General features: G+C 43.6%; 1 protein-coding gene across 2 annotated transcripts in view; it reads right to left on the reverse strand.

The window, feature by feature from the left end:
- Window positions 1-22,552, reverse strand: part of Vstm4 (V-set and transmembrane domain containing 4) — a 100,424-nt gene extending 77,872 nt beyond the window's left edge. Inside the window, exons 1-3 of one of the 2 annotated variants that reach the window (XM_058580002.1) lie at window positions 22,453-22,552; window positions 13,961-14,362; window positions 10,836-10,966 (exon numbers count right to left, since the gene is read on the reverse strand). In XM_058580002.1, the coding sequence (XP_058435985.1) occupies window positions 10,851-10,966; window positions 13,961-14,362; window positions 22,453-22,507 (573 nt within the window). In that variant the 5' untranslated portion in view covers window positions 22,508-22,552 and the 3' untranslated portion in view covers window positions 10,836-10,850. Of the gene's footprint in view, window positions 1-10,835; window positions 10,967-13,960; window positions 14,363-22,452 lie in introns of those variants that run through there. The other variant, XM_046446717.2, reaches the window with a different exon arrangement.
- Between the last annotated feature and the right edge of the window lie 2,322 nt (window positions 22,553-24,874).

A 24,874-nucleotide genomic window follows, 5' to 3' on the forward strand; every position in this document is an offset into this window, starting at 1 on the left:
CTCAGCTTATACCCAAAGGACTTAAAAACAGCATACTATAGGGACACAGCGACATCAATGTTTATAGCAGAACAATTCACAATAGCTAAACTGTGGAACCAACCCAGATGCCCTTCAGTAGATGAATGGATAGGGAAACTTTGGTATATATACACAATGAAACATTACTCAGCATTAAAAGAGAATAAAATCGTGGCATTTGCAGGTAAAGGGATGGAGTTGGAGAATATAATGCTAAGTGAAGTAAACCAAGCCCAAAAAACCGAAGGCCAGAAGTTCTCTTTCATACAAGGATGCTGACTCATAATGGCAATGAAGCATGGGAGGAATGGAGGAATTTTAGATAGGTAAAAGGGGAGGGAGGGGAAGGGAAGGGGCAAAGGGGTAGGAATGATGATGGAATGAGTTAGACATCATTACCCTAAGTACATGTATAAAGACACAAATGGTGTGAAAATACTTTGTGTACAATCAGTGACTTGGAAAATTGTGCTCTATATGTGTAATATGAAATGAATTGCATTCTGCTGTCATGTATAACAAATTAGAATAAATAAATAATAAAAAAGATCAATTCCAAGTCATACTGATGGATTCTACACAAAAATAAATGTAAAATGTCATCAATTACTTAAATGTGAAACATTGTTAAAATTCTAGCCAAGGTGCCCATCAACAGATGAATGAATAAATAAAATGTGGTATGTTAAAAAAAAAAATGACCCCAGTGATTCTTATCATCAAGCAAGGTTAAGAATGCTAGCCTATAAAATGAAGTAGAAACTCCTTTATACAGTACAAGCCCATGCATGATGCACAGTGTCTTATCCACGGCACTCCTCGGTTAACTGCCTGTGTCCGTCTAGCATTGCCCTCTGTCTTGGTCTTTGAGGGACCCTCTAGTGATGGACCCACGGTGTCCTGTGTTTATTTTTGCCTTTGTTCCCACGTTGTATATGTGTGTATATATGTATATGCACATAATTGCCCATCTGTGTATTTACTTCCCACAGAATGCGCCCAGCCACTGGTTTCCAGATTTCTGTGACTGCAATGATCAGGTTCAGAGAAGCTGTCGGATTACCTGCTGCTATGGTTTGAGTGTTTCTCCCCAAAGAAGTTCATGCATTAGAAACTTGGTCCCCAATGCAGCAATATTGACAGGTGGGATCTTTGGGAAGTTACTGGACCATGAGGGATCTGCCCTCAAGAATGGACAAATCCTTTGACAGATCAATGAACTAATGGTTATCCCAAGTGTGGCTTTGTTATAAAAGTGAACTCTCTCTAGCATGTATGTTCCATCTTACCATGTGACGCTCTCTACGACATTGTGATGCAGCAAGAAGCCCTTGTTGCTCTTGGACTTCCCAGCCACTAAAACCATGAGCTAAATAAATCTCTATTATTTATAAATTAGCCAGTCTCAGGAATTTTGTTAAAGGAATGAGAAACAGCCTAAAATACATATCACGGAGTAAAAGGATAAATGAATCCACCTAGGGCTGGCTCACGGTATTTTCCAATGCAGTCTCTTCATTGAGCCAAGCAAATCTTCTTCAACTGAAGGAACAGATCATATCCCTGAAGGCTGCAGCTCATTTCCTTATCATGTTTTTACTTTTTTCTCTACTTTGAATCTATCTTTCTGGAAATGAATTTCCCAAAGCTGACTGTGAGGTCCCATTAGAGTCTCACCAGTGTAGTACACATGACGTACGCGCCTTCCTTCCAAGGGACTCCAGGCAGATTTGTAGGTGGACAGAGATGTCACTGGCTGCTGTGCTGTAGTGTCACGTTGCAAGCTCACATCTAATTCACCTTCAATAATGGCTCAGAATCCCTTCGCAGGAGCAGCCTCCTGGCCTCCTGGTGACTATCCTACAGTGCTTGAGATTCATGTTCCCCCAATGTGTTACTCTGCCTTTCTTCAAATTGAATTTCATTTTGTTATTTCCTGCCTATATTTCTTACCTCTCTGGAATCATTTTTATTATGCTTTACTCCTCACTGACATTAAGAACATTTCCCAATTTTGCATTTTCTGTAAAGTTCATTAAGCTGATGTGGGCTCCTTTTTCAGTGTCATTGATAAAACAATTAGATGAAATCAAACCTAACATTGACCCTCACTCTTTTCACAGAGAGCCTCTCCAGGGGGTTCTGACACCATGTGCCATTTAGCATCATTCAATCCATATTCTCGTTTACCAGGGTTTTTCACCCAGTGAAATCATAACATGGCTCAGGCAATTGAAAAAGTCTTTGCTTTTCCTTTTACCTTTGTGTGTGTGTGTGTGTGTGTGTGTGTGCGTGTGTATAATAGCATCTACCAGTTCCTCTGTAATGACAGATTCTTTAAAATAGCATGACTTCATTGTCCTCTAGAGAGTCCCACACTTTCACTCTTCATTTACATTATATCAAGTTTTCTGTCTTATCAAGCCAACAATCCTGGGTGCACTCAGGAGCAACACCATCAAATCCAACATATGCATGGTTTGCAGATACATCCTGATTTAATACTCCCCCACTCTCTAAAGAACACAACCTCTATCATATTTTAATAATTTTCACAGTGAAAATATAAGACCACAGACTAATTTATTAAAGTAGATTTCACTCCAATGACTTCCTACTTTTTTTTTCTAATCACTATACATACTTTCTCAAGGACATACCCAGACTGGGGAGAAAAACAAAAATATTTAGAACAGAGTTAACCCAGTAACACTGTAGATGCTGAAATGGGTTGGTTATTTGCTTTGGTCTTGGAATTGTCTGTTCTGATTTTTAAAATTTTGCGTGACATTTATAATGTATTTGACAAGCACATAACTAACATGTAAGACTTTGTTGGGGCTGGGGTTGTTGCTCAGCAGTAGAGCGCTCACCTAGCACATGCAAGGCCCTGGGTTCAATCCTCAGCACCACATAAAAATAAATAAATAAATAAAGTAAAGATGATATAAAAAAAAGAGGAGACCAAATACATGATTAAAAAAAAGACTTTGTCAAAGCCATCATCTAAGGGATGTAGTTTGATATGACAGGCTGAATTATACACGAGTCCCTGGATTCCCCATGTAACTCCATTCTTTCTTTCCCATTCAATAAAGCAAATCAAAGAACTGTGATACAAACTTGTATCATGACAGTAAACTTGACTCCCTGTGATATGTACAAACAAGTTAAATCTCTAAGCTGGGAGACTGTCAGTGGTGTTCATGGCAGTTTGGTTGTGATACGCCAATAATATACACAGGTTTAATCTATTCAACCACCATGACTTTCCCAATACTGATCGTTTGGAGCCAATGGGATCACTCACTCATTCTCATTCCTTCCCTCTTCATAGAAGACTCTCTGATGTTTCTTAAGCCGTTACCACTCAAGGTCAGAATTCCAGCTAAGGAAAAGTGAGAAATCCTCGAAGAGAGAAAGTACCAAATGGCTTAGAGGCATGCAAATGTCATGTTAAAAACATGTCATCTAATCTATCTCTGAAAGGTTTTTAAGAATGGATTTTTAAGTAAGCTTTAAAAAAATACAAGAAGGAAAAGGCAAATCACTAGGAGATATTGTGAGGGCATCCCATGAAGATTTACTAGTGAGGTCATAAAAAAATCATCGACACTTTAAAGCTGGCTTTTTATTAAGGCAACTGACAGTCTCTAACAGTAATTATAGAGATTGAGTGAAAAGACATGGTCCAGATAAAATCCAAATGGTAAAGTTAAAATTCATAATGTCATTCAAGAAGAATACTCGCTATCTCTAAAATACTGGCTAATGTAATAAAGTTAGAAAAAGTTATAAGATATAAATTCACAGACACATTGAGAAGCAACTGAAAAGAACCTGAAAAAGAACTACCTCTGAAACAACAAGGTTACTCATTATGTTGCCAAATACACATCACCAAAGGTCAGAATTTTCTATTAGCAATAACCAGTTTAAAAGTGCTGTGTGTGTGTGTGTGTGTGTGTGTGTGTGTGGTAGAAGGAGAGAGATTGATCCTGATTACAACCATGAAATACCTAGAAACAAACACAATAAAAAAAAAGTTAAGAATCATGTGAAGATGTTATTACAGAAAGACATAGAAAGAACCTGAATAGATGAAGGGACACAACAGATTCCTGGATAGGAATATTTGAAATAGTAAAGCTGTATAAGATGCTGCAATGGTTTGGATGTGGTTTGTCTACCAAGGCTTCCTGCACTGGAGGCTTGGTCCCCAATGAGGCAGTACTAAGAGGTGGTTTAACCTTTATGAGATGGGGCTCAGGTAGGAGATAGGTCAATCAAGGGGGCACTGTCCTCATGAGGGTTTACTGTAGCTCTCAAGGGACAAGGGACCCCATTTAATTTCATCAAGAGGGAGTTGTTATTAAAAGAGCAAATCTGGCCCCTGAGTTTCTCTCTGGCTTTCTGTCGTACCATGTGATCTCTCCCTTTTCCATGTGCTTCCACCATGTTGTCACGCAGCCAAGAGAGCCCTGACCTCAGGCCACACAGAAGAAGCTATTGATCCTAGACTTTCAGCTTCCAAACATGTGAGCTAAATAAAGAACCTAACCTCAAGTATTTTGTTATAATAATAGAAAAAGATTAATACAGATGCATATGCTCACCCCAAAGAAATCTATAAAGTCAATAAAATCCCAACATAAATCTTACTAGTTGTTTCTCAACTAAATATGAAAAATAGCCAAGATATTGATTTACAGAATAATGAAGAGATTTGTCCTATTCTATAGTAATTAAGATAGAATTATATTGATGAGATGTACACATTTTACATTTAAATGTAGAAATTAAGCTAATGAAATAAATGGAGATTTCAAGACAGGGAATTAACTATTGAATATGGAATATAGGGAGGACAGGTTACTATTTGAAAACAAACAGTATGTTAGGTTCTACATACCTTTTATTTAAATGGATATCAATAGAAAAAGCAATCATGAAATTCATTTGGAAAAATAAGAGACTCAAAATAGCCAAAGCAATGCTTAGCAAGAAGAGTGAAGAGGAGGCATCACAATACCAGACCTTAAATGCTACTGCAAAGCTACAGTAACAAAAACAGCATGGTATTGGCACCAAAATAGACATGTAGACCAATGGTACAGAAGAGAAGACACAGAGACAAACCCACATAAATACAGTTATCTCATATTAGACAAAGGCATCAAAAACATATTGCTGGTGGGACTGCAAATTGGTGTGGCCAATTTGGAAAGCAGTATGGAGATTCCTGGGAAAGCTGGGAATGGAACCACCATTTGACCCAGCTATCGCACTTCTCGGTCTATTCCCTGAGGACCTTAAAAGAGCATACTATAGGGATACTGCCACATCAATGATCATAGCAGCACAATTCACAATAGATAGACTCTGGAATCAACCTAGATGCCCTTCAATAGATGAATGGATAAAAAAATGTGGCATTTATACACAATGGAGTATTACGCAGCACTAAAAAACGACAAAATCATGGAATTTGCAGGGAAATGGATGGCATTAGAGCAGATTATGCTAAGTAAAGCTAGCCAATACTTAAAAAACAAATGACAAATGTCTTCTTTGATATAAAGAGAGCAACTAAGAACAGAACAGGGAGGAAGAGCATGAGGAAAAGATTAACATTAAACAGAGACGAGTGGGGGAAAAGAAAGGGAGAGAGAAGGGAAACTGTATGGAAATGGAAGGAGACCCTCATTGTTACACAAAATTACATATAAGAGTTTGTTAGGGGAAAGGGGAAAAAAACAAGGGAGAGAATTGAATAACAGCAGATGGGGTAGAGAGGGAAGATGGGAGGGAAGGGGAGAGGGGATAGTAGGGGATAGGAAAGGTAGCAGAATACAACAGTCACTAATATGACATTATGTAAAAATGTGGATGTGTAACTGATGTGATTCTGCAACTTGTATTTGGGGTAAAAATGGGAGTTCATAACCCACTTGAATCAAATGTATGAAAGATGATATGTCATGAGCTTTGTAATGTTTTGAACAACCAATAAAAAAAAAACATACATTAGAGAAAAGATAGGCTTTTCAACAAATGGTGCTGGGAAAACTGGAAATCCAAATGTAGCAAAATAGAACTAAACCCCTATCTCTTACCATGCACAAAACTCAACTCAAAGTGGATCAAGGACTTAGGAATTAGACCAGAGACCCTGTGCTTAATAAAAGAAAAAGTAGGCCCAAACTTTCATCATGTTGGAGTAGGCCCCGACTTCCTTAAAAAGACTCCTAAAGTGCAAGAAATAAAAATCAAGAATCAATAAATGGATGGATTCAAACTAAAAAGCTTCTTCTCAGCAAAAGAAACAATCAATGAGGTGAAGAGAGAGCCTACATTTTGGGAGCAAATTTTTGCCACACACATGTCAGACAGAGCACTAATCTCCAGAATATATAAAGAACTCAAAAAAATTAACACACACAAAAAAAAAACAACCCAATTAATAAATGGACAAAAGAGCTGAATAGACACTTTTCAGAAGAAGATAGACAATTGATCAACAAATATATGAAAAAATGTTCAACATCTCTAGTAATTAGAGAAATGCCAATCAAAACTACTCTAAGATTTCATCTCACACCAGTCAGAGTGGCAGTTATTAAGAATACAAAAAACATTAAGTGTTGGTGAGAATGTAGGGGAAGAGGCACACTCATACATCGCTGAAGGGACCGCAAATTGGTGCAACCACTCTGGAAACAGTATGGAAATTCCTTAGAAAACTTGGAATGGAACCACCATTTGACCCAGCTATCCCACTCCTCAGTCTCTACCCAAAGGACTTAAAATCAGCATACTATAGTAACGCAGCCACATCAATGAATATAGCAATTCAATTCACAATAGCTAAACTGTGGAAGCAACGTAGATGCCCTTCAATAGATGAATGAATAAAGAAACTGTGGTATATATACACAATGGAATATTACTCAGCAGTAAAAGAGAATAAAACTATGGCATTTGCAGGTAAATGGGTGGAGTTGGAAAATATCTTGCTAAGTAAGCCAATCCCCAAAAACCAAAGCCCAAATATTCTCTCTGATAAGTGGATGCTGATCCATAATGGGAGGGGCAGGTCATGGGAAAAATGAAGGAACTATGATTGGACAAAAAGAGAGAGAGGGGAGGAGAGGGAATATTGGGGCAGAAAAGATGGTGGAATGAGATGGACATCAATACCCTAGGCACACGTATGACTGCACATATGGTGTGATGCTACATCATGTACAACCAAATAAATGAAAAGTTGTGCTGCAATTGTTTATAATGAATCAGAATGCATTCTGCAGTCATATATACCTAATTAGAATAAATAAATAAGTAAAATTTTCAAAAAGCGTATTTCAAAAAGATGAAAGAGTGTTATGGTTTGGATCTGGAATCCGAAAGGCTCATGGGTTGAAGGTGCAGTCTCCAGTTGTTGGCACTATTTGGAAGGTAGTGGAAACTTTTGATGTGTGACCTAGTTAAAAATAAGTAGGTCACTGGGGGCATGGACTTGAAGACTATATTTTGTCCCTAATCATTCCCCAAATCCTCTCTTCTGCTTCCCATCCACCATGAGTCATTTTACTCCACCATGCACTCCCTGTAACACTCTGCCTTGCCACAAGGTCAATGCAATGGTCAAATGACTAAGGACTGAAACCCTGAAACAAATATATATTTCCTCCTCTAAGTTAATTTTCCCAGGTATTTTTTCCACAGTGACAGAAAGCTGACTAACAGAAAATTGGTTCTGAGTAGTGGAGTTGTTGCTATGACACTCTCTGATAATGTTGCTCAGAAACCTTTGGAACTGGTTGGTGGGATACATTTGGAAAAGTTAGGAGAAGCCCACTAGAGAAAACTTGGAACATTGTAAGCAGAGCTTAATGGGTGATTCTGATGCGGATGAAGATCAGAATGCTGACAGGAATTTGGAAAGTAAATACTGTGCTCATGAGGTTTCATATGGGAATGAGGACTCAACTGGGAATTGTGCAAAAAGCCATTCATGTTACTTTCTGGCAAAGAACTTGTCTACATTTTGTCCATATCCTGAAACTTTCTGTGAGGCTGAGTTTAAAGGTGGTGGACTAATTAATCTGGTGAAAGAAATTTCAAGGCAGCACAGCATTCAAGCTATATCATGGGTATCAAACTATATCACTGGCTACTTTTAGCCGGAGTTACCGTGGCTAATTTTGAAAAAAAGACAGAATAAAAAGATTTCAAAAACTTGCATTTTGACTAGAAAAGAAACTTGTGAAAAGTTGAGGGTGTGATAGCTAAAGAAATTGGCACCATTAAAAAGAAATCATTACTTTGCACCAGCACAACAGGAAAGATGCCTTGAGGGAATGTATCTCGGGAATTGACCTGACCCCACTGGTTGCAAGCTCAAGAGTGTAAAAGGATAAAAGAGGTCTGAAAGAGGTTTCTTTGAGGAGAGTGAGTTTGGTGCACCCTACTTGCACAGGACTGCCTAGGAAGTTGCTCCCCCAGGATTCATTTCATATTGCTCAGCCATTCTAGCACTCAGAGGCCACCACAGCTATAGTCCAAGCAGGTCTGTTGGTGGCAGACGTTGGTGTCATCATGTGATCTTCGTGTTGCAGACATGCAGAAAGCAAGAGTTGTGAGATCATGGAAGCTTCCACCAAGATTTCAGAGTGGAAGACCATGGGAGACCACGCAGCGCGTGGTGAGGTCAGAATCCCTATTGACAGCCTCTGAGAAGTTCTGAGAGTGAAACCAAAGCTTCAGTGGAGGCCCCAGGAAGTTAGAGATGCCAGAAACGTGTGATGTCTGCCAAGAAAATGGGCAAGAAGCAGAGGACTCTAAGAGAGAGGTCTTGTGGGCTGCAACTGGCAAAGTCATGAGAGCAGGGCTGCACAAGTCCTTCAGAGCTCATGTCATGCCATGGAGTGCTCCAGATGCTAGAGCTGAAGCTACAGATTTGCAGATTTTATGATCACATTCCTGAGTTTTTAATCCTACTTGGTTTTTATTCGTCCTTTCTATGGTCCCATATATGTTTTTTGAAATGGGGATGTTTATCCTGTGATTGTCCCACCATTGTATCTTACAAGTATATAATTTAATTTGGCATTGTCTATTAAAAATTTAAATATGCACAGCCTTAGGCCCAGCAACCTCTTTCCAAGAATCCAATCAACAGAGACACTTGGAAGTGCAAACAAAGCTGTTCACTAAAATCACTGTTTGTGTGGTGAAAATTGAAAGTTTCTTAAGTCCATCACTGTGGGAATGATTGGATTCAGACTGGTCTTATCTCACTATATAATGCCAGCAAAAAAAAATACATATAATACCATCAACAATAATTGTAAATCAATACATGTGCTACTGTTAAAATATTCTTATGAGGATATAGATGAATGTCAGTAGAAGAAGGACTTGAAAGATCTAAACCAAATGTGGATGATGAATATCTGTGGGGCTAGGAGCAGAGCAGGGGACATTAGGTCCATCGACTTTTACATTTTTGTATTTTCCTTGTTTTTTATTCATATACACATTTTTTACATCATTCCCTGTAGTTACTATAGAAAGTGGTGCCAACAGTACTAAAAATATATAATCTGCAGGATGCCGTAGGTAAGAAAGCTTTCTGTGGTTTGGCAAACTCAAAGAAGGTACAGTGGAAGAGGAAAGATGGATGTGGAGCCTCAAATAAGATGTACAACTGGAATAGGTCAAGGAAAAGAGATGCGGGTTTCCCAGAGAGAGTTACTGTATCTACCTTGTCATTTCTACCTCAAAGGTATCCACAGCAAGGGATGCTAATTCCACCTCACAAAGAGCACTTCATACATTTATCAAGTATTTACTGAGGTTCAATTTTGTGACAGGTACTGTTTCCACATATTTGTCATATCATCATCATCATCATCATCATCATCACCATCATCATCATCATCATCACCATCATCCTCAAAAAGTATATGTTATTGAATTAGTCAGGGTTCTAAGAAATAAGGTTCAGAGAACCAGAAACAACATATCTATCAATCATGATTTGTCAGCAATCTGGGCATCCTTAAGCCAAATCAAGTGAATACAGAAAACTAACCATCATGATTATAAAGATGAATCTATGGAAAAAGTTATTTTTAATGCTGGTGAGAAAATAAATTTATTAACTATTCTAGCATCAATTTTTAAGTCGGGTATACGCTTGGACCCAGAATTTAATTACTAGGACTTATACTAAACAGTGACATTTCTGGAGATTAACTGACAAAGATTTAGCACAGCTTAAATGTTCAATATAATAAGTGGGAAGCTAAATTTTGGTACATCCACACCATGGTATGCTATTCTGCCATTAAAATTACACTATGGAAGCATATCTAACAAGGGAAACTTGAACATTATTTACCAATGTCAAAAAAGCCAGGCACAGAACAGTATTTATACTAAGACTGAAGTGAGGTTTCATATTTCTATTTGTACAAAATACTAGAAGGATTGACATTGAAATGTTAGCATGGTGGATGAAGACACAGTAAGTCTTTTTTTATTTTCTTCTTTAAACACTTTCAGTGTTTTTCCATATTCTCTGAAACTGAACTACATTATTTTTGCAGAAGAAAACAACAAATATGTGGAAATCAGGACAAATAATAAGAGCCAATACTCCTATAGCAGTTACTTTGTGCCAGGAACCATTCCTTACATATTTTGGCATGAGTCAAGACCCTCCATCTGCTGGAAGAGGGGCTTGCAACAGCCAGATGTGAAGAGACCAGCCCTGGTCTTTCTTTCTGGGAGTTTACAGTGAAAGGCCATTTTATCCCACATTAAGAACATTGCAGGAAGGAGCACATGATCAAGTTGACAGTGAAGGGCCAACAGTGGGATAGTGTTACAAGGGAAACCCCAAGAAGCATTCCCCTCTCCCACTGATGGCTTGAGAACCTGGCAGAAAGGAGGGAAAAAGAATGAATGGTAGAAAAGACTCTGGAGCCTGGGTGGAGCAGGTGGGAAGGCCCTCCAAAACACCTCTAGGCAGTCCTGTTTAACATTCCAACCCAAATGTGTTTATCCACAGAACTAGCATTTTGCTGTTGGCTTATGTTTTTGTTTTCCACATAACAACTAAAGTGGAGATGTAGGAAAACAAGGTCCCCAGGGATAAGCAAGACAAAGGGCACCAGGAAAGGCACCCTGGGAGGCTGGAGCAGCAAGCTGGCCCCAATCTTGCCCAGAAAAGACAAGCAACCAGCCAAGGCTCTGAAAGCTTCCTCCAGCCCAGGAAGCATACATCCCAACCAGAACAAGACGGACTGGTTTCAGGCCTTTTACCTAGGGTTACCTTTCCTAACCCTCTGGGCATAATCCCTCAGAGCTGCGGTGGAGCATCTGGTAGGTTATGATCATTGTTCAAGTTTCCATTCTTCCCATCAATGAACTGTGGCCGTCCCCAGAGAATGAGGCAGGCAGAGCAGGAAGCAGCTCACTGTGAAGTTAGAACCACTTCCAGGTGAGAGGTCAAAAGAACGCGAAGGGCAGTGAGAGAGAAAGAGGAGAGACAGAGAGGAAAGAGGAAGGAGAAAAAAGACAGAGTGAGGGAAGGGGAGATAGGAGGGAAGAGAAAAGGGAGAATGAGGAAATTTGGGGGGAAAAAGATGGAGGGGAAAAGATCCTTTATTTCCAGTGAAGCCTTACAAACTACCTCAGGTTTTTGAAGCAAGTTTCCAAATAAATGTTCTAGAAGAAACCCCGTTTCACTCACTAATTCACATTAAATAACAAACTAGATGATTACACTTATTTGAAAGTAGTAAACCTTTTTATATGTTCTAATTGGCAGAGCTTTATTACTGCCAAGAGATTTAGTGCATGACTCCAGAATATACTGGGACGTAAAGACAAGCAATACACACACACACACACACACACAATCTATGTTTCAGAGCCAAGAGATAGTCAGTGTGGGTTCCCTCTTCAGCCCCGGTATTTTTTTTTTTTAATGTAGCTTTTGTTTTCTGTGCCAAGATACATTTTTATACTAATAGTCATTTGTTTTCTTGAATTAATTTGTTTAGGGAGAAAAAAGTGCACAGCATTTCAATTATTATATCATTCTGTGTTAACAAACATTACAAAGACATGCTTTAAAGACCACTCATATGCTGGGAGCCATTAGCCAAGTAGGTATGACAATTTCCTTGCCAGCGTACCCCATGTTGCAGTGACATTGAATGTAGGTGACCTTGCTCAAGGACCAAGGCGGATTAGGGCGTTCCCGGTTTAGGTTCCAGGTTTAAGGTTTAAGATTATTCCTGCTGGGAATAGGGCGTATCTTGCTGCCTGAGTTCCCCTTGAGTTCTCACGGGATTCAGACAGTATATTTTGGAGATAGAAGCCCAGTGGAGGTGGATTTGGGCAGAGAACGTGGATTTCCCCAGAACGTGATTGTAGACGGCTGGTGTGAGTTCAGGAATAAAGAGTTGCTGTTTGAATCTACAAGCTGTGTGGTGGCTCGTGATTTTGTGCCCAGCCAGACTGTGGCACTCATATAAATAATTTTTCTTTAATATGTTTCATATTCATATAGAATATTAAAACTACCTTCACAGCTGAGTTTTATTCCTTAACAAAAAGCTATCAAAACAATATCACTAAGGCCTTTAATATTTATTACATATACATCATAAAATTAGATCATTCTTGTTTTTGCTGGAGACCACCAGCTTTACTCTGATCTTCTGCAAGCTAAATTCAAGTTCAAAGCAATCAAAGTTATAAGTTGAGTGCACAATAGAAAGTTTTGTTAAAATTGCAAGAGGTATCTTCTTAAACAGAATACCGGTAATCAAAAATGCTGACCTTCGATTTAGTACTTGGTAGCCAAAATGCTCCAAAACTATGGCAAGCACTTCCTATCTGTCCCCAAGAAGGGAGGGCCGCCTCTGAGCCTTCACCCACTTCCTGATGAATCTCACAGCAAGCTGTTGTCTGACCTTGGTTCAGTCCCCCTAGGCAACTCCTCAGAGCCACCAGTCTGCCCTATTGTTAGGCCTGGCAATTCACATCAGGACCTACTGACACATGGCACCTGCAGGGTATCCAGCACTCTAGCCAAAGTAATCAAGGCTGCATAGATCTAAGTTAGAGGCTGGCACCGGTAAAGGCTCATTTCTTGACCAAACTCTAGTCAAGCTCCTCCGAACCCTCTCTCAGCTAGGCCTATAAAAACTTGAACAAACACAAAATTTCTGACAGTTCGGGGTGCATGCCTAGAATGATCCACTCTCCACAGGGTGCCTGCCTGAGACTAATCGAGGCTGGTAAAAGAACTTACTGTTTGTTCCAGCCTTCACCTGATGACAGAACCTGTCTCCCGGCCTCTGTGGGAAGGTAGGAGCCTAACTTCCAGAAGCAACTTAGCAAACTCTGATGGACTCCACATGGACCAAAGACCCCATCCTCTTTCCATTGCTTTTTGTAAGTTTCACTTTGTTCACTGAAAGTAGATTCACATTAAATCACAAGCTAGATGATCACACTTACTTGAAAGTAATGAACCTTTTTATATGTTCTAATTGGCTTTGTTTAGCCTGTGTCTGGCTTTGTTTACCTTTGAGAGAGCACATCTACTCCAATGTTTAGACAGGAAAAAGGTGTTACCCAAAGAACAGGTTAAATGGCCTAGGGGCAGACACTTGCTCCTTTCTGTTCCCCATTTCCATGTCTACACCCTGCATCAGCCCAAATGTCCAAATAAAGCTCTGCCCTCGTCCCCATGGTTCAACTCACGTGGCTGTGGCCCACAGACAGACAAGATGTGTTCTAGCAGAGCTGAACTGTTGTCCTCTGCACTGTGACAGGACTGACCACTGACCTGGCCTCCCCCCAGGCCTCCGCACCCTACACCCTACATCTCCAGAGAGACTAGATGTGCCCTCACCTCTCATTTCTGTTGCTGAGGAGCCATTGGACCAGGCTGTCCATTTATTCCTGTGCTTGCTGATTTCCTGGACTTTGCAGACATAATGCCCTTGATCTGCTGGCCGAAGGGTCAACACTGAGAGCCTGTAGAGAGTCCCCCGCCTCTCCTCAAGCAGGCGCAGCCTCTGCCTGTTGGCGCTGCGACTGAAGTTCCCGTAGTACTGCACCACTCGTAGCTTGGTCATCTTGACCATCAAGGCCTCCTGGGAGTTCGAACGTGCAAAGAACCAGCGCACGGCCAACAAGCTGTCCTTCCGCCTCTTCTGGGAGACATGGCAGTGGAGGGTGGCATTTTCCCCCTCCAGGTAGTCAACCACAGGCCCTGGGGACACGGTGACATTGAGAGCCCCACAGACCTCTGTAGAGAAAAGGGGAAAAAGAGAAAATGATGATTGAAGGCTACAGCCTGTCCTCATGTGGCCAGTCCACAGTGGAGCTGAGTGCTCAGCATGACCAGGGAGACAGGCGACGCCTGTACCTTCCATGTTCACTCTCCACCTTCCTGATGGTCGGAGGAGGGCTTCTTCTGAGGACAGCCTCCGTGGCCTACCACATGCTCATCTATGGACAATCCCATTCACATGGAATGCCAAACACCAACCATCTGGCTGAACATGTTTCAAAAATTGTTAATTTGTTGTCACACAAAAAATTTGGAAGTTTGCAACCTCTTAAAAATGTTCAGCACACATCCCATCTCCCCTGTCAGCCTCCCCCAAGGTCTCTGGACAGGGTCAGATCTGCCCAGGGTCAGGGATGAGCCACCTCCTCTGACGGTCTGCCACCACAAGGCTGAGCCTGCCTTTATTCCCTCTTTCTCCATCTGAGCTATTTCAACACTAACCAGGGAACATGCTCAGTAATGGTCAAGCAGGATGCTGCACTAGTACCACTAACGGAGAACAACAGAGCTCTCAGTTGACATGCAAGAATAGAGAACAAGCCTCAGGAACAGGAAGAGTTGAAGGACTCGCCCAACACCCCAAAAGAGGCTTCAGAACTCCATTCCCCATCCACCTTTTTCTGTTTGGGTTTCTTCATTAGGACCAGACTCCTTCTCCCACTCACATTCTTCCCTGAGATGATCTTTAATGGAGACACCCTGATGCCCACCCAACCAGCAGGTCGCAGAGAGACTGAGCGTTGCTCGCTTTTCCAAAGACCCACTGTTCTTAGTGTAGGGTGGCTGTGCAGAGAGGCGATGCTGTCCCGGAGCCCCCAGGGGGAGCCTCCCCATATTATGGTTTAAATGTGTCTCACAAAGTTCATGTGTCAAAACAATTCCCCAAATCATAGCTTAATGGTATTTGGAGGTGGGCCTTGGGAGTGATTAGGATTAGATGAGGTCATGAGAGTAGGGCTCCACGATGGTATTAGTGACTTTATAAAAAGAGAGAGACCTGGCATGCTTGCTCTGCCTTTTCATGTGATGCCCCCCAACCATGTTAAGGTGCAGCAAGAAGGCCTCTACCAGACACTGAGCAGATGCCAGTGTTATGCTCATGGACTTCTCAGCTTCCAGAAACATGAGCCAAATAAATTTCTCTTATTTATAAATTACCAAGCCTCAGGTACTTTGTTATAGCAACAGAAAACAAAATAAGAAACTGGCAGACAGAACCCATGAAAAAAGATGCTTTGCCCAGAATGCTGGAACCTCTTTCTATACAATCAGTGCTGTCCTCTCACCAGGTCCTATGTCCCTATTCCTACACTTCACAGGTGCAACTCCATTAAACACCACTGCTGCCTTTGCAACCAACAAGCAGGTATCCCCAGGGTAACCCAAACCCACAATTGTCAGATCCCCAATGTCTCCTTCTAGGGTAATCCAAACCCACAATTGTCAGACCCCCAATGTCTCCTTCTAGGGTAATCCAAACCCACAATTTTCAGACCCTCAATGTCTCCCTCTGATCACATGAAGGAACTTGAGCCCCAGATCAAAGAGTCAACAAAAGCTTTGTCACCTGGTCAGTGCTACAGATAAACAAGAAGGAAGAAAGAAAAAGAGATCACAATTGAACATCTGACAGAGACTGTGGATGAACAAAGTTGAAGCTGTAATGGGGTCAGGTGAGACTTGTCACATAAAAAATATCCTTCATTGTAAAAATCCCATCGATATGTCATTGGTCTTTGTCCAGTTTCTAATAATAACACAGACTAGGAAGTTATAAAGAAAAGTGGCTTAATTTGGCTCTGGTTCAAAGTTGAGGAGCCACATCTGGTTATGGCATCTTGCTGGCAGCATCCTGAGGTGACACAGGCATGACACGGCAGAGACAAGGGTGTTTGAGACCTTGTCCAACTGACTTTTACAGCAGAATCAACCTCATGATAACTTATTGACCCATTAACTCATTTGTGAAAACAGAGCCTCATCATTTCTTAAAGGTTCACTGTGGTTTGGATATGAGATACCCCCACCACAATAGGTTCAAGCAATAGACAATGCAGGAATGTTCAAAAGTGAAATGATTAGATCATGAGAACTATAACTTAATCAATGGATGCATCCATTTGATGGATTGATAATTTGAATGGACCACTGGTGGTAACTGTAGGCTGGTAGGGTATGGCTAAAGGAAGTAGGTCACTGGGGTGTGCCCTTGCAGATTATGTTTTGTCCCAGGCTTTTCTCTCTCCCCACCCCTCTCTCCCCACCCCCTCTCCTTCCCAGCTACTTCTCTCTACCATGCCCAGGTGCCATGATGTTCTGCCTCATCTTGGGCTCAGAGCAATGGAGCCAGCCCATCATAGTCTGAACCTCTGAAAGCATGAACCCAAATAAACTTTTCTCTTCTACCTTGTTCCTGTCAGGTATTTTGGTAACAATGACCAAAAGCTGATTAGTATATGGTCCCAGCTTTTAATATCTCATAATGGAAATTAAATTTCAACCTGAGTTTTAGAGGAGATATACCATGGTCAATCCATAGCAGTCATCCTCTTCAATGGTTTCCACTACTGATATTAGTAGACTGAACACCTCAAGAGTTATGACTTGAGCATCAATTTTCTTTCATTGCTTTTCTCATAGAAGCCAGGCATTAGTCCTAAGAACTCTCCAGCATAATTCAGAAATCTTAACTTAAGAATGTCCATAGAGTGCCTTTTGTCAAGTAAAGTAACATTCACAAGGGGATTGAGATAAGAACACACTACACCATGGCAGTCTTTGGTTATCTTAAAAAAAAAAAATAGATGAGAGTGAACTTAAGAAAAAAACACCAATGCTCAGCTGAACTCTAAGCACATTGTGAACAGGTTTGAGGCCCTCAGTGTTTACAGTGAGGATGAACAAGGTCAGCCCAGGCAGATACTTGGGAAATACAGATTGACAGGAGTCAAGATGTCCTGCCTCAATTTCTGGGGAACATACAAATGTTATTTTACATGACAAAAGGCATCTTATGGATATGATTGAATTAAAATTCTTGGATTCTAGAGTATCCTGTGAGCAGGTGCCTGGCTTTTGCAGTAACAATCCTACTATTGTCCAGAGTCACTCATAAAGGGCAATAGAAGAGGAATTGGCCCACTTCTTCCTTGCCTCTCACCCACCTGGCGGGCATCTTGCCCACATGCCATGTTAGATTAGTCCGACTGTGTTTCCACCCAACTGCTGAGGCCCTGTCTGAAGCACACGGGGGCCTGTGGCGGGGCTCCCTGATGAGCAAGGAAGCAGCTGGGACCCCAGGCTGACCCCACCCCAACAGGCACAGGGGGCTGGGCAGGAGGAGGGAGAACACAGAGATGCAGCAGCTGGCTTCCAGAATCCAAGTCCAGCCGTGCCCCACCCCCAGAGCTCCCCACTGGAGTCCAGGAGAGCTGGGAAGCAGGAAATGGAAACAATATGGGTGGGATGATGGTGCTGTGGACCCCACGCCCCGGGCTCCTCCTGTTAACGCTGCATGAAGAAGGGATTATTTATAGTGACTGAAACCAGGAGAACGTGCCAAGTGCTCCAGTCCCCATGGGAGGCCAGATTCCATCTTGGAAGCAAACTAGTAACCCTTCCACTTCTGTGCCTCAGGCCCGGATCAGCAGCTCCCAGGAAAGGAATGGACGGAGCTGCTTCCTGAGATGAACCCTTTTTTTTTCCTCTTTATCATCACACCTCTCTGCCTTCATTTTGCCCCCATTTTCTCTTACCAATGACCCAAACATCTGTTTCTCCCACGGGCAAAAAGCCTTGCTATGGTTTGAGTTGTGTACAGCCACAAAATGCACATGTTGAAGTCTTAATCCCCAGCCCCTCAGATTGTGGCTGTATTTGGAGTAGGGCCTTCAAAGAAGTAATTCAATTAAAATGAGGTCATTAGGGTGGGCTCTAATCCAACATGACTGGTGTCCTCATAAAAGGAGATTAGGACAGAGGGAAGACCACGAGAGGACACAGGGAGAAGATGCCATCTACAAGCCTTGGGAGATAGCAACTCTGCCAGTATCTTGAACTCAGCCTCCGGAACTTTGAGAAAATAAATTCCCATTGTTTAAGTCACCCAGTCTGGGAACTGGTAGTTCTAGGCTCACCTTAGCCCTCCACTGATACTCACAACCACAGTCAGCACAAGGGGGTGATTGAAACAGAGCTGAACACCATGCCCCACCGGAAAGCTTTGTTGGAGGTCATGCACTCTCAGGTAGTGGGGCTCCTGTGCTTCCAGTGAGCTTTCTCAGCAAAGCCAACACCCTCCCCAAGCACTAGAAGTGGCTGCAAATGTGGGGACCCAGCTTACATGCATGGAGCCCGAGAGCTGAGAGGAGATGAGAGACGGTGCAAGAGGAGCACAGAAGGACATTTATGTCAGTACTAGGAGAGAGAGTTGGGCAGCTTCTTTCCTACTGTGGTCAGCAGGCACCATGTGACACTGGGAGGCAGGACAATGAGAAACTGGGCACACCAATGTCCAGAGGTAGGTTAGAGAGAGCTCAGTGCCCTGGAAGCCCAGGCCTTGCCCTTATGGATGTCAGCATGAATGACAGAGCATTGACACCTAAGGGACAGGCTGGACACAACTGGGCTAAGCCAGCCACAGAACAGGACAGGGTGGGTGTCGCTCCCCTCCTCCTCTAGGTAAGATAACACAGCTGGTCTGGGCAGATCCTCCCTCTCCTGAACTAAAAGGAGAATTGTTCAAGTCACACAAGCTGAAAAAGGAATTTAATTTTTTGCTTTGTGACTCTTCATTGAGGAATTGAGGTAGAGGTAGGCCCCCACATAACATCTCCCCACTCAGAATTCCTGCCTCCTCAAGGTTATTCACTGTGCAAATAAGAAGATGGCATTCCTGACTTCATGGAGCTAAAAGGCCAGGGTATAGGGCAACTGTTACTCTGGAAAAAGACAGGAAAACTTAACTATAGAGTCATAGGCTACAAATAAAAGTGCATGAAAGAGGAAGGTGATAGTACTGATGGAGAAAAGACTGGGATTTGCATGGTCCCAGGCCTTCCCAGCTTTCTAGGGAGAAACAATGAAACACAATTGGTGGCTTGGAGGGACTGACAGGACAGCCAGGGGCTGGTGCCCAAATAGATTGGAGATCTGGCTCTGGTAGATAGGAGGCTCTTGGAGCCTCAGTTTCTTCATCTAGAAAATGGAAAGATGATGCCTTTCAGGGTAAGCCTAGGATTCCAATGAGGAAAACACTTTAAACTGCAGATGGTGGTTTACATGCACTGAGCGCTGGGGAGGTGGAAGCGATAGAAAGTGACCCACACTGATCTTGAGTAGGGAGGGCTTCACAGGCACACAATCTGCAGGCACACAGTGCCCTGTGCTTGGAAGGGTTCTTCCCCTGGCTTTTACCTCTACTGTTCATTTCTTGAAATTCTAATAATTTTTAATTAGGGGCCCAAATTTTTTTGTTTTGCACTGGATCCCATTCATTAGATAACTGGTTATGTTTGTACATAAGATTTCCCTGGGTATAAAAGTTAAGGGGTCTAACCCCACTATTTTCATTCACTAATGTCATGAAAACTAGCCTAAAAAGTCATCCATGCAGCCGATCGGTACACAACCTACTTCTCATGAAGCAGCTGAGGACTGGGGCACAAGCACTCCCAGATGCAGGCAATGAAGGTCCTCTGTCAAAAACAAGGCACCAGGCTCGCCCAGGACACAGGGGTGGGCACAGCTGGGTCCCTCAGTTCTGATCTGGCCAGGAAGGTGGTGGTGGCTCTAGCCCCCAGAAGCCTCTAAGTTTAAAAGGAATGCAAACTGAAGTACTCAATCAGCAGCAAAGAACTTCTTAGTGATTAAAGGATAGATAGTTCAAATTCATGACAATGAAACTCTGAAAGAAATATATTGCATTACTTAAAAATCCACAGCAACAGGAGCCTGTGTTTACTAACCACTAAGCAGAAGTGCTACCAGACTTAGCCCCTGGGTGATTCGTTCATATTAAGCCCATCACCTAAAATTAGCTCTTATCCAAGACCTTGCTCAATGATAGAGGCTTAACATCGGCTAATGTGAACTCTATGCCAAGAAGAGTTCTAAACACTTTATATGTATTTTCCCAATTTATCCTCATACTCTGCTAATCCTCATTTTACAGACAAGAGAACTGAGGCACAGAGAGGCTAAGCAGCTTGTTCAAGTTCACAAAGCACATGGCAAAGTTAGAATTTGAACATAGGAAATCCGGCTTCAAAGACAACTCATTACCACCACTCTGGACTAAGGCTTGGCTCTTAATATTTTGCCAGTTGGTTTTCTTTTCTATGAAATGAAAGGTAGAACTAAGGTCCCACTCCACCCCAAAACAGGGGTTAGAGCCTGGACTTCTGTAGTAAGCTGCTCTGCCAGGCTTTCCCTTGCCAATGGTGATGAAGAGTCCTGGATGAAGAACTTAGAGCAGGTATGTGGGGTGAGTGCCATCCAAGAAGGAGCATAGCCAGGAGAGACTCTAAAGAATCCCAAATTCCAACTTTTCAGGTTCCTGAGGACTTCTGGAAACATGATAATGTGCTTGACCCCAAACAGTAAATCTCAGTTACCCTCTAACAGCACCTGGGTGGTCATAGAGCACAGGGAGAAAGGGCCTGGATGCCCATGTGCATCTCCTGGCTGCTGGCTACTCCATGCAGGCCATGAGAGACAGCCTAGTCTGATGAACCCAGACAAACTTCCTGTCATTCTCCATCAAGACAGTGACTACCATGAAGGAAGCATTTCCCATGGCCAAGATTTCAGGTTCACTGCACTTGTAGCAGGACATGATGGGGACAATGGATAGATTTCCTTCCTCTGGCATCTAAGTCCCTCCACCTCAGACTCGCGTGTGTACTAGACTAGTTCAAGCACCAGCTCCAGCACTGGGAAGCTGGATCACCCCAGAAAAATTACTGAACTCTGAGCAGCAGTCCCTCATTTAGAAAATAATGGCACCCAGCTTAGCTATTGTGAGCACAGAGTCTACAGCCAGGCTTCCTGGGTTCAAATCCTGACTCTGCTGCTTACTAGTCTATGAACTTAAGTCAATTCATGAACCCATGCCTCTGCTTCCTAATCTACAAAATGGGGACAATGATAGCACCTCTCTTAGGTTACGGGCCAGATGAACTGAGTTACTTGGATCTATAAATATTTGAGCTTGTCATTATTACTTTGAAATACCTGGCACCTGATGGGTACCCAGAAAAAGTGAACCATTGATATAATTATTATTACTATTATTCTAGCCAGCATGATCCTTACAGCAGGGAGGCAGCCAGCCAAAGAAAGAAAAGAAAATTCTTCAGCAATTTACAAGTTGGAGCCATAAAAAAAAAATGCAAGCCAGTAGTGTGGGCAGAAAGGCTGCCCGAATCCGGATTCTTGTGAGAAAGGGTCAGGCTTCCTCCAGCCCAGGTTATCCTATCTAACAGTCCTGGTCACCTCAAAAGGCCCGTGACAAGTCTGCAGCCCCCAACTCCGGCTGGGGCAGATCCAGCAGCTAGCTCCGGACTTCAACTTCCAGCCACTCTGCTCTGCGCAGAAAGTTAAAGGAAAGTTGCTGACCAGATGAGCCTGCCAACAGTTGTGGGTCCTGTCCGTTGTGGAATAAAAGGAAACAAACCATGATCTAAGGGTTGCGGATCCTGCTCCAGTCCTCCCCTCCGAGGCCTGTCACTTGGAAGGGCATCGGGGTGTCGTGAGAGCATTTTTGTGCTGGAGCCCTGGGCTCAGGTCCTGGAAGAAACCGCGTTCCCTGGAGGGCTTCGGCGGAAAGTTAGGAAGGCGCCGCTGAGCCCCGCCGCACTAGCGAGCCCATCAGAGCGAGCGCACCGGCGACAGTGACAGCGCAGTCCCTGTCCCTCTGCCGGCGGGTGCGGAGCGGGGACCCGAGGCGACAGGGCCTCCCCGCCAGGCCCCAAACCTCCCCAGCGCTGGCTCCCGGCCCCCCGCCCGACCTCCCGCTCCCTGCCCGCCCGCCCCACTGCGCTTACCCGGGGCCGGAGCCCGCGCCAGCAGCAACGCCGCCACCAGCTCCAGGAGCCGCATCTCCCCGCCGCCGCCCGGCGCTGTGACGCGGGAGAGCGCCGCCGCCGCCAGGCCTGGCCGCCACCAGCCCGCCCCGCGCCCGCCCCCGGCCCTGGTCCCGGCCCGCCCCTCGGGCCGCCTGCCACCTCTGGGGCCAGGACTTCTGGGTCCCTTGGCCCTGCGATGGGCCAGTGGAGAGGCCTCGCATTCCGCTCGTTCAGTGACCCGTGGGTGTCTCCTTTTGCCATGTCCATTTCTCAGATGAGACAATTGAGGTGCTGACAGGTGGTTGCTCTGACTTGGAAAATACAGAGCTGCAAAGGGCTTGTTGGTCTCTTGCCCCCAAGGACACTGTGATTCCTAAGGGGATGCGGGTGGGGAGGTTGGGGGCGGGGAGGTTGGGGGCTGGAGTGCATCTACTAAATCCCTGGCCGGAGGCTTACTGAGGATCTCCTGCAACCACGCCACAGGGACCTTTATAAGCCCCAGAGCGGAGTAGGAAGGAGAAGCCAGCCCTCTTCTGCTGCCTAAAGTTGGAGATCCGGGACCGGTTTCGGACTCCTGGAAAATTAAAGGGTTCACACAGGCAAATCCAGAAAATGTGGAAACTGTTAACAATTATGACTATTTAGGGCGCCCTCAGCCTGTCCTGGGCTAAGTGGTTTGCACAATGTTACCAAATCCTTCCACTGTGAGACCCTAGGACAGCTCCTTAATTCTCATGTGCCTATCTGTACAATGGGGAAACAGTTCCATCCCTCAAGATGTTGTTTAAGAAGATCAAGAAAGGCAGATCCAGTTCCAGTAAAGATGTGTAGTCCAGCACCTGACATGAACATCAGCTATCATTTACTATTATTAATATAGATAGGGTTGCAGAAGCAAAGAGATAAAGGAACAGACCCACATCACTTGGCAGGGAACAGTGAGTGACAAAGGACCCACCACAGGTGCCTCTGAGCCAGGGAACTGGTCTCTTCATGGTGGCTGTAAACTTGAGATCTGACCTTAACTGGTGTGTTAGCTCAGGATCTCTAAGCAAGAAAAATCTGCATTGGGTAACTGTGTGTGTGTGTGTGTGTGTGTGTGTATCAGGGGAGGGTTTTGTGGGCTTACAAAAAAGGAGAGAGGCAGCCAGCAGGAAGGTCCTGATGGAGAGCAGGTCCCTGGAGGATGAAGTGGTGGATAAAGAGGTTCCCATATCTTTACCACTAAGCAGAGGGAGAAGGGGTGGAGGAGGCAGAGAGTGGTGCTGAACCTCAGGGCCAGTCCCAAGGGACCATTCACTCCTGGAGCCCGGCCAGTGATACAACTGTTTTGTGAGCTCTCTAGAAAGCAGGCACTTCCTGGGGTCTTTTGAGTCCTTTGGGATCTCCCAGCTGGGAGGATCTCCCATGGAACAGGGCCTGCAGGGCATGAGGTAATCATGGAGGCAACAGGAATAGAAAGCAACCCCTCTCAGCCAGGTCTGTGGAAAGTCCTGAGATGGTTAGCTGGCTGCAAGGTCACTGGGTCTAATACCAAGGACAAGAAGGTCAAGAACTGGAGTCAAATGGAATCCTGTAGCTCAGAAATGAAAATGTTCCTATCAAGCTTCCGGAAAAGAGCTCGAAAACCACTATGCATGAACAAGCAAGCAACCCAAATATCCCATGTGAAGTCCCAGGTCACTTTATAGATTAGTAAACTCAAAAAGGAGTGGAGACCTGTCCAGGGTTCTGTGGGCCACCGAATATATGAACTGGGAACTTGAATTCTGACTGTAGATTGCCAGCTTGGACCTGGAGCCCATGGCAGTGTTTGGCCAGACTGGGGAGAAAGTTCTGGAAAAGGGACTCTAGGTTATCTGGAAGATAGTTCTGAAAGCATACTCACGTCCCATACTAAGCAACAGCTGTGGGTCTTTGAGCAAGATGATCTCTCTGAACATTACTCTAAAATGACATCTGTAAAATGGCATGTCAACATGAATACACATGAGCAGGGAGCTGAGGGGCTGTTTGATGTCCTCCATGACCTCCAACCCCAGCTGTGCTGCTTGCAGTTAAGTCTCCCAGCTGATGGAGAAGACATATTGGCCACACTTTAGGGAACCAAATCCTGCTTGGGTTTTGTGTATTTCTAAATATCAGTCTGTCCTTGCAGAACTGAGCAAATGTTCAACCCAGACACACTTTGTCCTGTTTTCTCTTTGCCCACATTGGTGCTTACTGGAGATTTGGGGCTGGAAAGTGCTTTTCTTGCAGTTTTGTGATACATCGCATTGTACTGTTTTCAACTCGGTGCTCTGTCAGTACTTCTCAGCTTCTCAAGTGATCTAGCAGAACATCTTAGTGAGACCTTTGCTTCATGAAACAGGAATGGGAGGATATTTTCAGTCCCCATGGA

Source organism: Marmota monax, unplaced genomic scaffold (genome assembly GCF_021218885.2).
Source record: "Marmota monax isolate L192 unplaced genomic scaffold, Marmota_monax_Labrador192_F-V1.1 WCK01_AAM20220418_F8-fsc00207, whole genome shotgun sequence".
Classification (NCBI taxonomy): Eukaryota; Metazoa; Chordata; class Mammalia; order Rodentia; family Sciuridae; genus Marmota; species Marmota monax.